Consider the following 15,644-nt stretch of genomic DNA (forward strand, 5'->3'; position numbering starts at 1 on the left):
AAAAAAAATCAAGAAAGGTATCAGCTTAACCTCAAAAAAAGACAGATCAAACGTGCTTAAATATAAATTTCCATGCACCATACTGGGATTATGAAATATATTCTCGATTCCCCGAAAAGTGAGAGAAAAGAGAGGGCAGGGGGGGTGAGAGAAAAAAATAGGGGGGTGATAGAAAAAAAACTCACTCACCCAAGGACCGCAATTTGTCCCGATTTACTCCATGCGACTGATCTCAGCCGGCAATAACGCATTTCTTTGCCCCCCTTTTTTTGCGCCACTACGCGGAAGGGACTTCAAACAAATTCCGTAATTTATTTTTCGTTGGTAAAATACTCGGAAATTTTGCAAATAGTGAGGATTTTTTTGTGTCGGGGGGGAGGGGGGGGTAAGGGGCCTGAGCCGTATTTTGAGGCTTTTTGGGCAATCTTTTATGTCCATAGCTGTAAAAAAAATGAGGATATATTATTTATATCTTTTATTATTGTTTTTAAGTTCTAATATATGGAGTACCAACTCTGGTTGCATTTGTAGGAATATATATATATAACTGAAAACTCACACCCCAGAAGTGACTCGAACCCATACTGCCAGGAGCAACGCAACTGGTATGTACAGGACGCCTTAATCCACTTGACCATCACGACCGGACATAAGGAAGTGATAGCCGAAGCTACTTCCATATGTCCGGTCGTGATGGTCAAGTGGATTAAGGCGTCCTGTACATACCAGTTGCGTTGCTCCTGGCAGTATGGGTTCGAGTCACTTCTGGGGTGTGAGTTTTCAGTTGCATATAGTCCTGGGGACCATTCAGGCTTGTTCGCATATATATATATATATATATATATATATATATATATATATATATATATATATATATATATATATATATATATATATATATATATATATATATGCAGCAATGATCACAAAAACACTGATCCAAGTATGCAGAATAACCACATGTGAAAAATAGAAAATGCTTAACGCGTTTTCGGCTAATTCGCCTTCATCAGAGCAAAGTAGAATCAATTCTACTTTGCTCTGATGAAGGCGAATTAGCCGAAAACGCGTTAAGCATTTTCTATTTTTCACATGTGGTTATTCTGCATATATATATATATCTATATATATATATATATATATATATATATATATATATATATATATATATATATATATATATATATATATATATATATATATAGTAAATGTCAATGTTCTACGTGTCTGTGATTGTGGGAAGGCTCTTGTCTCTCAGCTTGCTACAATCACCTGTTGCAATGATTGTCAACTCTCCTGGGATTGAAATATGGGCTTTTGAAATTATGGCGTTGGGTTTAACTACCTAGAGGTCTGGGTAGTTCATCCTTAATTGCTAAACGTCACAGGTATAACTACCCAGTCATAAAATTATTTTTTTCCTGTCACTTGCGGCGCAATTGGTCTGATTCATAGTCCGCACCCAATAACAATCCAAGACTCCACCACCACCATAATCCCAAGCCCATTTCCACCACTATCGACGGTCCCACCACTAACGCAATCCAAGACTTCACCACTACCACCATCACAATCATGATCTAATCACTACAACAATCCAGGATCTCATGACTACCACACTCCAAGGCCCCCCGTCACTACCACAATCCCAAGGCCCATAATTACCACACAATTGGACCAAACTACCACAATCAGTGTAGCCACAATCACTATTATCTACCAAGGTTCCCACTAAACCAGTAACCACCACCACCTACACCTTCAAGGAGGTTGGGAAGAAGCCAGCCTCCTTAAAAGTGGGAGGAAGCCAGCCTCCTTAAAAGTGGGAGGAAGCCAGCCTCCTTAAAAGTGGGAGGAAGCCAGCCTCCTTAAAAGTGGGAGGAAGCCAGCCTCCTTAAAAGTGGGAGGAAGCCAGCCTCCTTAAAAGGAGGAGGAAGCCAGCCTCCATAAAAGAAGATGATTCAAGCACTGAACTGATGGCGAAGGTTCCGTGCCCCCTCCCCCCTCCGTTGCTTGACAGAATGGCCCTCAGGGCCCCCAAAGAATGAGGCACTCAACCAAGAAGTGCCAAACAGTTAAGAAAACTCTCCACTCTCTCTAATAAGAAAGACGGTTACGTTTGTAGCGAGTGCCTCTGTGCTTGAAGGACTTGGGTGACATGGAGACAGACTTGAGAAGTCTTCCCCTCCGTCTCAGCACTGTCTTCTACCGTCTCGACACTGTCAAAGACGGGTAGAGTCTCCCCTCTGCTTCACGCAAGAGGGACCTGAGAAGACCTGGATGAGAAGATAAACACCTACACGATTGATCATTGCAATCATTCAATCAATTATTGAACACCAGGCAAGTGTAGCACCCAAAAATAAAGCTCACAGATCATTGTCAAATTCTATGTAATTAGTGTTTGATACGAGCGTAGTTGAGTCATTAGTGTCCCAGTATCCGTGACCTCTCCTCTCAATATATATAATTCTAGGAAGGAGGGAGGGAGTTTTCAGGGGAAAGCGCCAAGACATTACGACTATATAGCACTTGGAAGGGGTCAGGATAAAGATTTGGGATGGGACGGGGGGGAAAGGAATGGTGCCCAACCATTTGTGGACGGTCGGGGATCGAACGCCGACCTGCATGAAGTGAGACCGTCGCTGTACCGTCCAGCCCCACGAGAGAGAGAGAGAGAGAGAGAGAGAGAGAGAGAGAGAGAGAGAGAGAGAGAGAGAGAGAGAGAGAGAGAGAGAGTGAGAGAACAAGCAGGGCGTAACACTACTTATGATCACAGCTAAGGGAACTTCCACGTCTCAATCGGGCAGAAACAGGATCCACCTTTTTTCTTTTTGTCTTTCTCTTTCTTCCCAGCGAACAGGAGGCTCCCCTAAACTCCATTCTACCCCCCCAAATCCCACCAAATCCTAAAGTTATCCGTTTTTACTGCCGCTTGCTCAATCCTCCCAAGTTATTTCCATGAATAGCCAATCAGACGGCCGCCCTGGCGTGACGTCATGGATTAGTCAAGGAGGATTTATAGACGGAGGACAGCCATCAAACCCGTGGAACTCGAGAGAGGTTGAAGGGCCATCAATCCTCTTTAATCCTCTTTACATCATGATTCCCTCTGTTTCAGGAGACTGTTAGGTGGGAGGGAGATGTGATGAGAAGGCAGAAGGGTGTTGGATTGTCTCTTCTCTCCCGTCTCAAGGGAGGACCCAGCCAATGTTATTTGGGTTAAGGATTATTGTAAGTCGAGTTGAACTTGGCGTGATGGAAGGGCAGGACAGAAAGCGGAAGAGAGAGAAGAAAGAGTGAAGGGGAGGGATAGAGAGATGACTGAAATAGAGAATGGGAGAGAGAGAGAGAGAGGAGATAGAGATTAGAGAAAGGTGAGAGTTCTGAATGAGATAGAAAGGAGGAGGAAGAAGAGAGAATAAGAGGAAAATAGAGAGAGAGAGAGAGAGAGAGAGAGAGAGAGAGAGAGAGAGAGAGAGAGAGAGAGAGAGAGAGAGAGAGAGAGAGAGAGAGAGAGAGAGAGAGAGAGAGAGAGAGAGATTAATCCCCATTTTGAACGAACCTAACAGACATAATTACACATATTATGATTAGAAAATACTAAGAAAAATTAAAAAAAATCAGCATGTGAACGCCTGTGCAAGCTTCAGCTCTCTAGCCCCGCCTCTGAGCCTTCAGTCCACCTGTGTACAGGTTCCCATGCCCATTGGTGTCTCTCATAACGGCAGTTCTCTGCCTAACACGTTAAATGTGTTCATTATTTTGATACTAAAACATTTTTAAAATGTCTCTGTGGATCATTTAGGTACGTTAACGTCAATGCTCCTTGGTGCTTGTCCCATCCATGGTAAATAATCTGTGATTGTCTGGTCTGTCTGTTGCTCTGAGGGATTTTGTATGTAGTCATCATGTCTCCATTAACTCTTCTATTCTTCCTGGGTTTGGACGTATATACAACATCGAGGAGAAGAAGACAACACAGAAGAACACAAACATGGAGTCAACAGGAGAAGAAAAACAGGTCTGGAAACTTGACAAGGCGATTAACTCTTAAGAATAAGGTCTGGACACTTGACAAGGCGATTAACTCTTAACAATAAGGATTGGAAACTTGACAAGGCGAATAACTCTTAAGAATAAGGCCTGGACACTTGACAAGGCGATTAACTCTTAACAATAAGGATTGGAAACTTGACAAGGCGAATAACTCTCTTAAAAATAAGGTCAGGACACTTGACAAGAATAATAAATCTCTTAAGAATAGAACTCTAGAAGCAAGAGACTTTAGTAGACGTGAAGCAAATTACAATTTAAATAACATAGGAATCGAGAATTTCTTAACCAATAAATCATCCTTTTGAGCACTAACAGATAAGCAAATGTTCAAGGAAATATATGAAGAAACAGCTAAAACTGTTTGGAAGAGAATTGAGATACAGTATAAAGCTTTCAAATAAAAAAATAAGCAATCAAGGCAAATTGGTAAAAAAAAAGATTAATAATTGGAATTGAATCTGACTAAGCTCTTCGTGCCCCCTCAGGGAAATGGAATGCAGGTCAAGCGTAATAGAACTGTAGTGAAAATCGCGCAATACAACGAAATATACAGACGAACTAGACTGAAAATCTCACGACACACTAAAATGTGCCGAGGGAATATAGATCAGATATGAATCCAAGGAGAAAAGGCCAGGAATACATATAGATGCTACACAGAGAAATACATATGTATGATACACAGAGATATACATATAGATGATACACAGATGAATACATTTAGATGAGACACAGAGAAATACATATAGAAACCACACAAAGAAATACATATAGATGAGGCACAGATAAATACATTTAGATGAGATACAGAGAAATACATATAGATGATACACAGATAAATACATTTAGATGAGACACAGAGAAATACATATAGAAACCACACAAAGAAATACATATAGATGATACACAGATAAATACATATAGATGATACACAGAGTAATACATATAGAATGACACACTCAGTGACATCAGATTAAATGCAGCTTGCAAGTTAAGCTCTCCTTCAAAACATGTAAAAATATCGTGTAAAACTATTTTTTACATATAAAAAAATATTTTTTTACATCGTGTAAAAAGAGCATTGGAGATATCAGGGAAAGATTCATCGTTATATACAAGATTGTCTAAATAAAAAGGCAAACAAAATGTTCCAGTAACACAAGCAATATTGTACCATTTCCAGCAAACAACGAAATTCTGGAAAACTAGCCCTATGGAACTGATTCTTGTAACCAGCGCGATTCTGGGGCCAGATTCACGAAGCAGTTACGCAAGTACTTACGAACCGGTGGCCAGATTCACGAAGCAGTTACGCAAGTACTTACGAACCAGTGGCCAGATTCACGAAGCAGTTACGCAAGTACTTACGAACCAGTGGCCAGATTCACGAAGCAGTTACGCAAGTACTTACGAACCAGTGGCCAGATTCACGAAGTAGTTACGCAAGTACTTACGAACGTGTACATCTTTCCTCAATCTTTGACGGCTTTGGTTACATTTATTAAACAGTTTACAAGCATGAAAACTTGCCAATCAGCTGTTGTTATTGTTATAAACAGCCTCCTGGTGCTTCAGAGCTCATTAACTGTTTAGTTATTGTAAACAAAGCCGCCAAAGATGGAGTAAAGATGTGCAGGTTCGTAAGTGCTTGCGTGACTGCTTCGTGAATCTAGTCCCAGGTTCGGAAGTGCTTGCGTAACTGCTTCGCGAATCTGGCCCCAGGTTCGTAAGTGCTTGCGTAACTGCTTTTTGAATCTGGTCCCAGGTTCGTAAGTGCTTGCGTAACTGCTTCGTGAATCTAGCCCCAGGTTCGTAAGTGCTTGCGTAACTGCTGCGTGAATCTGGTCCCAGGTTCGTAAGTGCTTGCGTAACTGCTTCGTGAATCTGGCCCCAGGTTCGTAAGTGCTTGCGTAACTGCTTCGTGAATCTAGCCCCTGGAACGCGTGCTGAACGGGTAACCCTTTTCGAGCGAACAACGCGATCACGGAAGACAACAATTGGGTCGTTTGTGACCGCTTCCAGCGAACGAAATGCCACTATTCATGATGCTATGAAAAGTAGCATTGATTTATAATTTAATACCTTCTATCATGCAGAAGTTGGAGCACTTGAACGATGAATTGGAAGTCTCCGAGCGATCGTTTCCGGAACAGGAGAGGGTTGCATGGGGCATATATGAGTGTGTTTATTAACTTATCTTCAGACTTAGTGTCACTGGTCTATAAATATGTTCCTCTTTATTATCGCCAATTTTTTTATGGGCTTCATATTTGCCTTTTTCTAGCAGCCGGGCATTTCCCCCCTTTGTGACTTATTATAGCTGGGTGCTAGAGGTATGCTGAGGGTCTGTTCTGCTTCGTTTAACACCCAAGGGGATTATCCGGCCGAGTAAGCGTAGTTACATCTAGTGATGCTAGTTAATTCCTTATGTCCTCTGCTGTTATCTCACTATCTAATAGTTTCTTGTTCTCCTGGCACTGGGTGCTATTCCGGCTCAGTAGTGATCATTCGATGGAAGTTGGCATTGAGCATCTCACACATTTCGTTATCATTTTCTAACTACTCGCCACCACTTTGTCGTAATCACTTGGCGATTCACTGTCATTTTCCTTCTTATATGCTTTGTAGAACCTTGTGTTGGCTCTCTGCTTCGGAAGCAATATCGGGTTAATAATTATATATATGTGTGTAAAGTTAGTCGATAAGATAAATTTATAGATCGAAAAGATAGATTTATATATATAAATTTATATTTATAGATTTATCTTATATAAATTTATAGATAAATTTATATAAGATAAATATAGATAGATATTTATAGATAATCACTCTCTCGTATACGAGACGATATCACCATAATTCTTGACTGAATATATATTATATAGTGCGAACACTATGGTGAAAGATATAAAACACAGTGATTAAGCATTTCTTTGTTGAGTCTCTGTGTTCTCTCTCTCTCTCTCTCTATCTCTCTCTCTGTCTCTCTCTCTCTCTCTCTCTCTCTCTCTCTCTCTCTCTCTCTCTCTCTCTCTCTCTCTCTCTCTCTCTCTCTCTCTCTCTCTCTCTCCTCCACTCTAATCCGGTCCTCTCACACTATTTTATTCCCTATATTTGTTTTCCTTTCTGCTTTCTTATCTTCTTTGTTACCCTCTATATCCCTAGTTCTTTTTACCATCTTCTGCTTATACCGTTAATTCAAGTTTCCTGCCTATTTCACATTTATCCAGTTTCTCTGCGTATTCCCTTCTGTTTTCTCCGGTTCTCCACTTAACGTTTTCTACGCTTCTTCCCCATATTATTTCCCCCTTTTTCCTATTTTTATTATCCTATTATCTCCATCGTCTCTGGGTTCCCATTTCCCCTGTGCCAGATGCTTATGGATCATAGCAGCACTATAAGCACTATCGGGAGGTGCTGAAGAGACGAAGTCAGTGCTTGGGGCAAAATGTCTGTCTTTGGCCATGATAATTAGTCAATTACGCTGAATTAATTGAAATGACAGCCTCAAACCCGACCTTGGTAAAAAAGAGGATGTTCTGGGGGGGGGGGGGGTAGCAAGATGGGGTGTTGGAAGAGGGGGGGGGGGAGAGGAGGGGGGATTGGATCTAAGAGCATTATTATTTACGAATCTGCTAAAGTGGTAAATTAGCCTATGCAAGGCAGCACCAATTTACAATCATCTCTCTCATATAATTGTGCAAGATTTCCAGTTTGTTTAATAGTGCTAATTGGGGATTTGTTTCATATTTCGGTATCCCATTTCTGATCCAATATTCACCTATTTTTGTTTGTTTCTAAATCTCGATTTCTCTAATATGAATCCATTATTTCGTGTTCTAAATTGAGTTCATATTTTTTTTTGTATCCTATTTATAATTAAATTTGTTAAATAATTTCATCTTGTAGACGTTATGTTCCCTCATGTTCTACAAGTTATATATATATATATATATATATATATATATATATATATATATATATATATATATATATATATATATATATATATATATATATATATATATATATATATATATATATATATATATATATATATGTCGTACCTAATAGCCAGAACTCACTTCTTGGCCTACTATGCAAGGCCCGATTTGCCTAATAAGCCAAGTTTTCATGAATTAATGTTTTTTCGACTACCTAACCTACCTAACCTAACCTAACCTAACTTTTTCCGCTACCTAACCCTACCTAACCTATAAAGATAGGTTAGGTTAGGTTAGGTAGGGTTGGTTAGGTTCGGTCATATATCTACGTTAATTTTAACTCTAATAAAAAAAAATTGACCTCATACATAATGAAATGGGTAGCTTTATCATTTCATAAGAAAAAAAATAGAGAAAATATATTAATTCAGGAAAACTTGGCTTATTAGGCAAATCGGGCCTTGCATAGTAGGCTGAGAATTGCGTTCTGGCTACTAGGTACGACATATATATATATATATATATATATATATATATATATTATTAAATATGACCGAAAAAGTAAGATTAATAATTCTAACACGAATTTTCTCAATCTTTCGTACATTTCTTTTCACTGTTGGAGTTAATTCAAAAATCAATTCTCCAAAATTCATTTTTATTAGACTAGAAATAAAAATGAATTTTGGAGAATTGATTTTTGAATTACCTCCAACAGTGAAAAGAAATGTACGAAAGATTGAGAAAATTCGTGTTAGAATTATTAATTTTACTTTTTCGGTCATATTTAATAATATATGTCTACAGGAAAGACTGCTACCAAAATATACTAATATATATATATATATATATATATATATATATATATATATATATATATATATATATATATATATATATATATATATATATATATATATATATCGTGACTAATCGGAGTGATTTAACTTGGATATTTCGTTTTATCAAATTAGACGAAAAGGCACAAAAAATATAGAAGAACCTTTTTGAAACATTGTACATAATATCATCAGTTGTTCAGCATTAACAGATACAAGGACTAGCCAGGATTAAACTCACTTTGTACATTGATTATGCAACTGGGATCTGGCTTAGAAAGGATTTAGAGTGATCGTCAGTGAGCCATCTCTTTCTGACTGTGATTTCAAAATAATATTAAACATATAAAATATATCTGAGTGTAACCCCTTCTCTCTCTCTCTCTCTCTCTCTCTCTCTCTCTCTCTCTCTCTCTCTCTCTCTCTCTCTCTCTCTCTCTCTCTCTCTCTCTCTCTCTCTCTCTCTATCTCTCTCTCTGTGCTCTCTACCTGCTGTATTTTATCCTTAAAGACCTGCTACAACATTGTATAACTGTATTTGTGTTGTATTCTTGAGCTGTATTTTCTTCCATGCATTTTGCCATTACTAAAAATTCAAATAAAATGGAGTATTGATATACGAGACAAATACTAATGGTGTTATTTGGATTAAGGATTCACACAAGACAATGGAAGATCATTCGATTAAGGATTCATAGCTAGACTTAGATAGATTTAGGGTCAACTATCTGCTTGCCCTGGGCTGCAGATCAACGACCTCGCTTCTTGCAAGTCTGCACTCGATCCCCGATGGTTCAAGTGATTGAACAAAGCTCCTTTCCTCTGAACTCCTATCCTCTCCCGCCTCATTATGCCCCAGATACTTATTAACCTTGTGGTACCTGTTGGGTTATAATTTACCTATTCTAACCTTCTAATTGTTTGTCGAATCTGGTGGAAACTTGTTCCATAATCTATTGAGATGTAGGTGTTTAATAATCAGAAAACGACGAAGAGGCTTGACAGATTTTGGCAAGGGGGATTAAGAACAGAGGAATGTGTTTCAGATGGTTTTGTACAGTGGGAGAGACAATCTCAAGAAACAATAGTTATAGAAACGGGATTTGGCAGTCTCATATTTTTTGTAGGTGTAGGGAGAGGGAGGTAGCGAGTGAGAGAGATGGAAAGAGGATCTGAGAGAAAGATCGAGGAAAGGAGTGAGAGAGGACAGCAGGGAATGAAAGACAAGCAAGAAATGAAAGAGAGGGAGGGAAGAATACGAATGTAGGAGAAACAGTTAAGAGAGTAAAAACTACGTGAAGCTAAGATGGTCTAAGAATAAGTGCATTAAAATTAGGAGAATGGATAAAACTTGAGAAAATGGTAAAAGAAAGATAAATTATGTAGTCCTCACTCTTCACCTTTCATCTCTCCCTCATCTTAATGCAATTATCTTATCTTATCTTTCGCTGCACAGTCAATCTTATCGTTGAAGAATCCAGGGCATCTCCAACCCTCCAAGGTACTTCAAGTTATCGTCAATTCCTCCAACCATCCAAAATACTTTCAACCATCCGTGGTTCCTTATCTATGCGAGGCAATTCAACTGGATCTTGAGTCATTAAGGTCAATAAACCTAACTAACAAACAGGTATGAGTTTAACAGAGTTTTCATACAAAAATATATGATGGGAATTCCACCAATTGCATTAGTTAATTCAGCAATTATACCAAGATAACTGACAACAAATAATTATATATTTATGATTTACGTTCTTAATAATGTCTTAACTTGCTTAAATTCTCGTGTTACATGTAGGAATATATATATATATATATATATATATATATATATATATATATATATATATATATATATATATATATATATATATATATTTATATATATATATATATATATATATATATATATATATATATATATATATATATATATATATATATATATATATATATATATATATGAGATACTATATATAATGAGATACACTTGTTGAATTATCAAGAGAGAGAGAAAACAGATGCAATAATTAACCTAAGACCAATACGTGGTTCTGAATACTCGACTGCCAACCAGATCCACAAATAAAGAGGGTTTTGCGAAGCACAGAAACGTGGAGTTTACACAGAAACACGGAACCATAGAGAAAAACTCCAGTAAAGTGTGTTGGCTGGAATATATATCCTGCAGTTTTCCGACAGGGTATGAGTCCTCTGGGTGGCCTTCACAAATACAACCCAAAAAAGGAGAAAAAGCAAGTGAATAATTAGTAATAAAGTTAGAGGGAGGGAGGGAAAAATATTAGAATTTCATGAGAGTTTAGGCACGGGTGTGTACTCACCTATTTGTGCTTGCGGGGGTTGAGCTTTGGCTCTTTGGTCCCGCCTCTCAACTGTCAATCAACTGGTGTACAGGTTCCTGAGCCTACTGGACTCTTATCATATCTACATTTGAAACTGTGTATGGAGTCAGCCTCCACCCCATAACTGCCTAATGCATTCCACCTGTTAACTACTCTTTCACTGTAAAAGTTATTTCTAACACACACACACTTTTTTAGAGTGTGTGTTTGTGTGTGTGTGTGTGTGTGTGTGTGTGTGTGTGTGTGTGTGTGTGTGTGTGTGTGTGTGTGTGTGTGTGTGTGTGTGTGTGTGTGTATGTATGTGTGTGTGTTTGTTCGTTTTGCTTAGTTGGGAACTCAGTTGTCATCTGTTTCCCCCCTTCTTTTTACCATTCCCCACCCCCCCTCACCTCTTAGTACCAAACAAACGATCTCTGTCAACTCCGACATTGCCACTGAGAATCTTGTACATCGTAATCATGTTTCCTCTGATTTTTCTCTCTCCCTGTGACGTGAGGTTCTATGCTTTTAGCCTTTTTTCATAACTCATTGTGATTAAAATCTGGGATCAGTCCTGCGCAATTCTCAGTAATTTAGTCCGGTTTCATTTTTGCCCTTGACAAGGTGAAGGCTTCCTGCTTGTACTGCATATGGAACGACACGTCTAACATACGTGGTCTGTAATATTCTGAATCTATCGTGATGTTGATGAGAAGATTAGACCAGTTATCCCATGTGTCTGAAGTCGTCCTCATGAAGGGGCCATGTGTCTGAAGTCGTCCACATGAAGGGCCATGTGTCAGAAGTCGTCCCCATGAAGGGGCCATGTGTCTGAAGTCGTCCACATGAAGGGGCCATGTGTCTGAAGTCGTCCTCATGAAGGGGCCATGTGTCAGAAGTCGTCCCCATGAAGGGCCATGTGTCAGAAGTCGTCCCCATGAAGGGCCATGTGTCAGAAGTCGTCCCCATGAAGGGGCCATGTGTCTGAAGTCGTCCTCATGAAGGGGCCATGTGTCTGAAGTCGTCCCCATGAAGGGGCCATGTGTCTGAAGTCGTCCTCATGAAGGGACCAGGTGTCTGAAGTCGTCCCCATGAAGGGGCCATGTGTCTGAAGTCGTCCTCATGAAGGGACCATGTGTCAGAAGTCGTCCCCATGAAGGGGCCATGTGTCTGAAGTCGTCCACATGAAGGGGCCATGTGTCAGAAGTCGTCCACATGAAGGGGCCATGTGTCAGAAGTCGTCCTCATGAAGGGGCCATGTGTCTGAAGTCATCCACATGAAGGGGCCATGTGTCTGAAGTCATCCACATGAAGGGGCCATGTGTCTGAAGTCGTCCTCATGAAGGGGCCATGTGTCAGAAGTCGTCCCCATGAAGGGGCCATGTGTCTGAAGTCGTCCCCATGAAGGGGCCATGTGTCTGAAGTCGTCCACATGAAGGGGCCATGTGTCAGAAGTCGTCCACATGAAGGGGCCATGTGTCAGAAGTCGTCCCCATGAAGGGGCCATGTGTCTGAAGTCGAATTCACACTCCATCTTTTATTTGTTTATTGAATTTTTTGATTGGGATTTTTTTTTTTATTTTGATACCATTTCTATTTTCTTGATTAGTTTAGAATTTAGAATCTAGTCTCACTCTAAGGAGTGAGAGTTGTATGTAATCAAGGAATTACAGAATCAGTGTTACGGGTGATTTGAATAGGAAATTTGAATGGTAAATGATGTTGGCTGTTTTTCGTCATTATATTAATCTAAAAACGTTGGAAAGGCGGGGCTATAGGAGCCAAGCTCAACCCTGCAAGCACATGTAGGTGAGCACACACACACACACACACACACACACACACACACACACACACACACACACACACACACACACACACAGGAGTGATTCCCCAGGAGTATACAGTAATAAGGAAAGAGAGGGAAGGTAGAGGAGGAGGCGGAGTGGCCCTACTCATGAGAAGGGAATGGAGTTTTAAGGAGATGGCCATCCCGGGCTGTGAGGAGTTCAGAGACTACATAGCAGGCACCATAACAATGGGAGGACCAAGAATAGTAGTAGCAGTAATATACAACCCTCCACCAAATGACAGGAGACCCAGTCAAGAGTATGAAAACAACAACAAGGCAGTTAACACTATAATTGAGAGGGCAGCCTCTGCTGCCTGTAGAAATAGATCCCACCTGCTCATCATGGGCGACTTCAATCACGGAAAGATTGACTGGGAGAACAAGGAACCGCATGGAGGCGAGGATACGTGGAGAGCCAAACTATTGGAGGTGGTGACAAGCAACTTTTTAACGCAGCATGTCGGAGAACCCACAAGGATGAGAGGCAATGACGAACCAGCGAGACTCGACCTAGTCTTCACTCTGAACGACTCCGACATAAGAGAAATCGGTTTTGAGGACCCAGTAGGAATGAGCGACCACAGTGTACTGGTGTTTGAGTACTTGATTGAAGAAGGGTTATTGAACTCGAGGAGGGATACCGAAACCAAAAGGTTAGCATACCGAAAGGGAAACTATGAGGGGATAAGAAAATTCCTAACAGATATAGCATGGGAAACAGAGCTCAGGGGTAAGACGGCCCAAGATATGATGGATTACATCACGCAGAAGTGCAAGGACGCAGCAAACAAGTTTGTCCCAGTCCAAAAGGAAAACAGAGAAATGAAGATGAGAAACCCATGGTTTAATCAAAGATGTAGGCTAGCTAAGCAGCAAAGTAAAAGGGCATGGAGAAACTATAGGAATAACAGGACACTGGAGAGCAGAGAAAGATACCAGAATGCCAGGAATGAATATGTCAGGATGAGAAGAGAGGCAGAAAGACAATACGAAAATGACATCGCAAGCAAGGCAAAGACTCAGCCTAAATTGTTGCATAGCCACATTAGGAGAAAAACAACAGTAAAGGAACAGGTTATGAGATTAAGGATAGGGGCGGAAGGATTCACTACAAATGACAAGGAAGTGTGTGAGGAATTGAATAAGAAATTCCAGGAGGTCTTCACCTTAGAACAAGGAGAAATTCCAGAGGTAAGTGAGGGAATAGCTAACCAGGAACCACTGGAAGAGTTTGAGATTACCAGTGGGGAAGTAAGGAAGTGTTTACTAGAGTTGGACGTGACGAAGGCTATAGGCCCAGATGGAATCTCCCCTTGGGTTCTAAAGGAAGGAGCAAGAGAACTGAGCCTACCACTCTCCATAGTGTATAACAAATCACTGGCAACAGGGGAACTGCCAGATATTTGGAAAGCAGCTAACGTAGTCCCGATATACAAGAAAGGGGATAGACAGGAGGCACTGAACTACAGGCCAGTGTCCCTAACCTGCATACCATGCAAGCTGATGGAGAAGATTGTGCGAAAAAAACTAGTGGAGCATCTGGAGCGAAGGAACTTTGTAACACAGCATCAACATGGGTTCAGGGATGGCAGGTCCTGCCTCACAGGGTTACTTGAATTCTACGACCAGGCAACAAAAATAAGGCAAGAAAGAGAAGGGTGGGCAGACTGCATATTTTTGGATTGTCAGAAAGCCTTTGATACAGTGCCACACAAGAGGCTAGTGCGAAAGTTGGAGATGCAGGCTGGAGTGAGAGGGAAGGTACTCCGGTGGATAGAGGAATACCTAAGCAACAGGAGACAACGAGTCTGTGTGAGGGGTGAAGTCTCAGATTGGCGAGACGTCACAAGTGGAGTCCCGCAGGGGTCAGTCCTCGGACCTATACTGTTTCTGGTATATGTAAATGATCTCCCAGAGGGTATAGATTCGTTCCTCTCAATGTTTGCCGACGATGCAAAAATTATGAGGAGGATTGAAACAGAGGATGATAGTAGGAGGCTACAAGATGACCTGGATAGACTGAGTGAATGGTCCAACAAATGGCTGTTGAAGTTCAACCCGAGTAAATGCAAAGTAATGAAACTAGGCAGTGGAAACAGGAGGCCAGGCACAGGATACAGAATAGGAGATGAAGTACTTAATGAAACAGACAGAGAGAAAGATCTAGGAGTTGATATCACACCAAACCTGTCTCCTGAAGCCCACATAAAGAGAATAACGTCTGCGGCATATGCGAGGCTGGCTAACATCAGAACGGCGTTCAGGAACCTGTGTAAGGAATCATTCAGAATCTTGTACACCACATATGTAAGACCAATCCTGGAGTATGCGGCCCCAGCATGGAGCCCGTACCTTGTCAAGCACAAGACGAAGCTGGAAAAAGTCCAAAGGTATGCTACTAGACTAGTCCCAGAACTAAGAGGCATGAGTTATGAGGAAAGGCTGCGGGAAATGCACCTCACGACACTGGAAGACAGAAGAGTAAGGGGGGACATGATCACAACCTACAAAATCCTCAGGGGAATCGACCGGGTAAACAAGGACGAACTTTTCAACACTGGTGGGACGTGAACAAGGGGACACAGGTGGAAGCTGAGTACCCAAATGA

At 40.6% G+C, this 15,644-nt stretch overlaps 1 protein-coding gene across 1 annotated transcript in view; it reads right to left on the reverse strand.

The window, feature by feature from the left end:
* Positions 1 to 11,656, reverse strand: part of LOC123748884 (homeobox-like protein HDP1) — a 33,300-nt gene extending 21,644 nt beyond the window's left edge. Inside the window, exon 1 of the mRNA XM_069336275.1 lies at positions 11,595 to 11,656. Within this exon, the coding sequence (XP_069192376.1) occupies positions 11,595 to 11,656 (62 nt within the window). The remainder of the gene's footprint in view (positions 1 to 11,594) is intronic.
* Between the last annotated feature and the right edge of the window lie 3,988 nt (positions 11,657 to 15,644).

The sequence above is a fragment of the Procambarus clarkii genome, chromosome 4 (genome assembly GCF_040958095.1).
Source record: "Procambarus clarkii isolate CNS0578487 chromosome 4, FALCON_Pclarkii_2.0, whole genome shotgun sequence".
Classification (NCBI taxonomy): domain Eukaryota; kingdom Metazoa; phylum Arthropoda; class Malacostraca; order Decapoda; family Cambaridae; genus Procambarus; species Procambarus clarkii.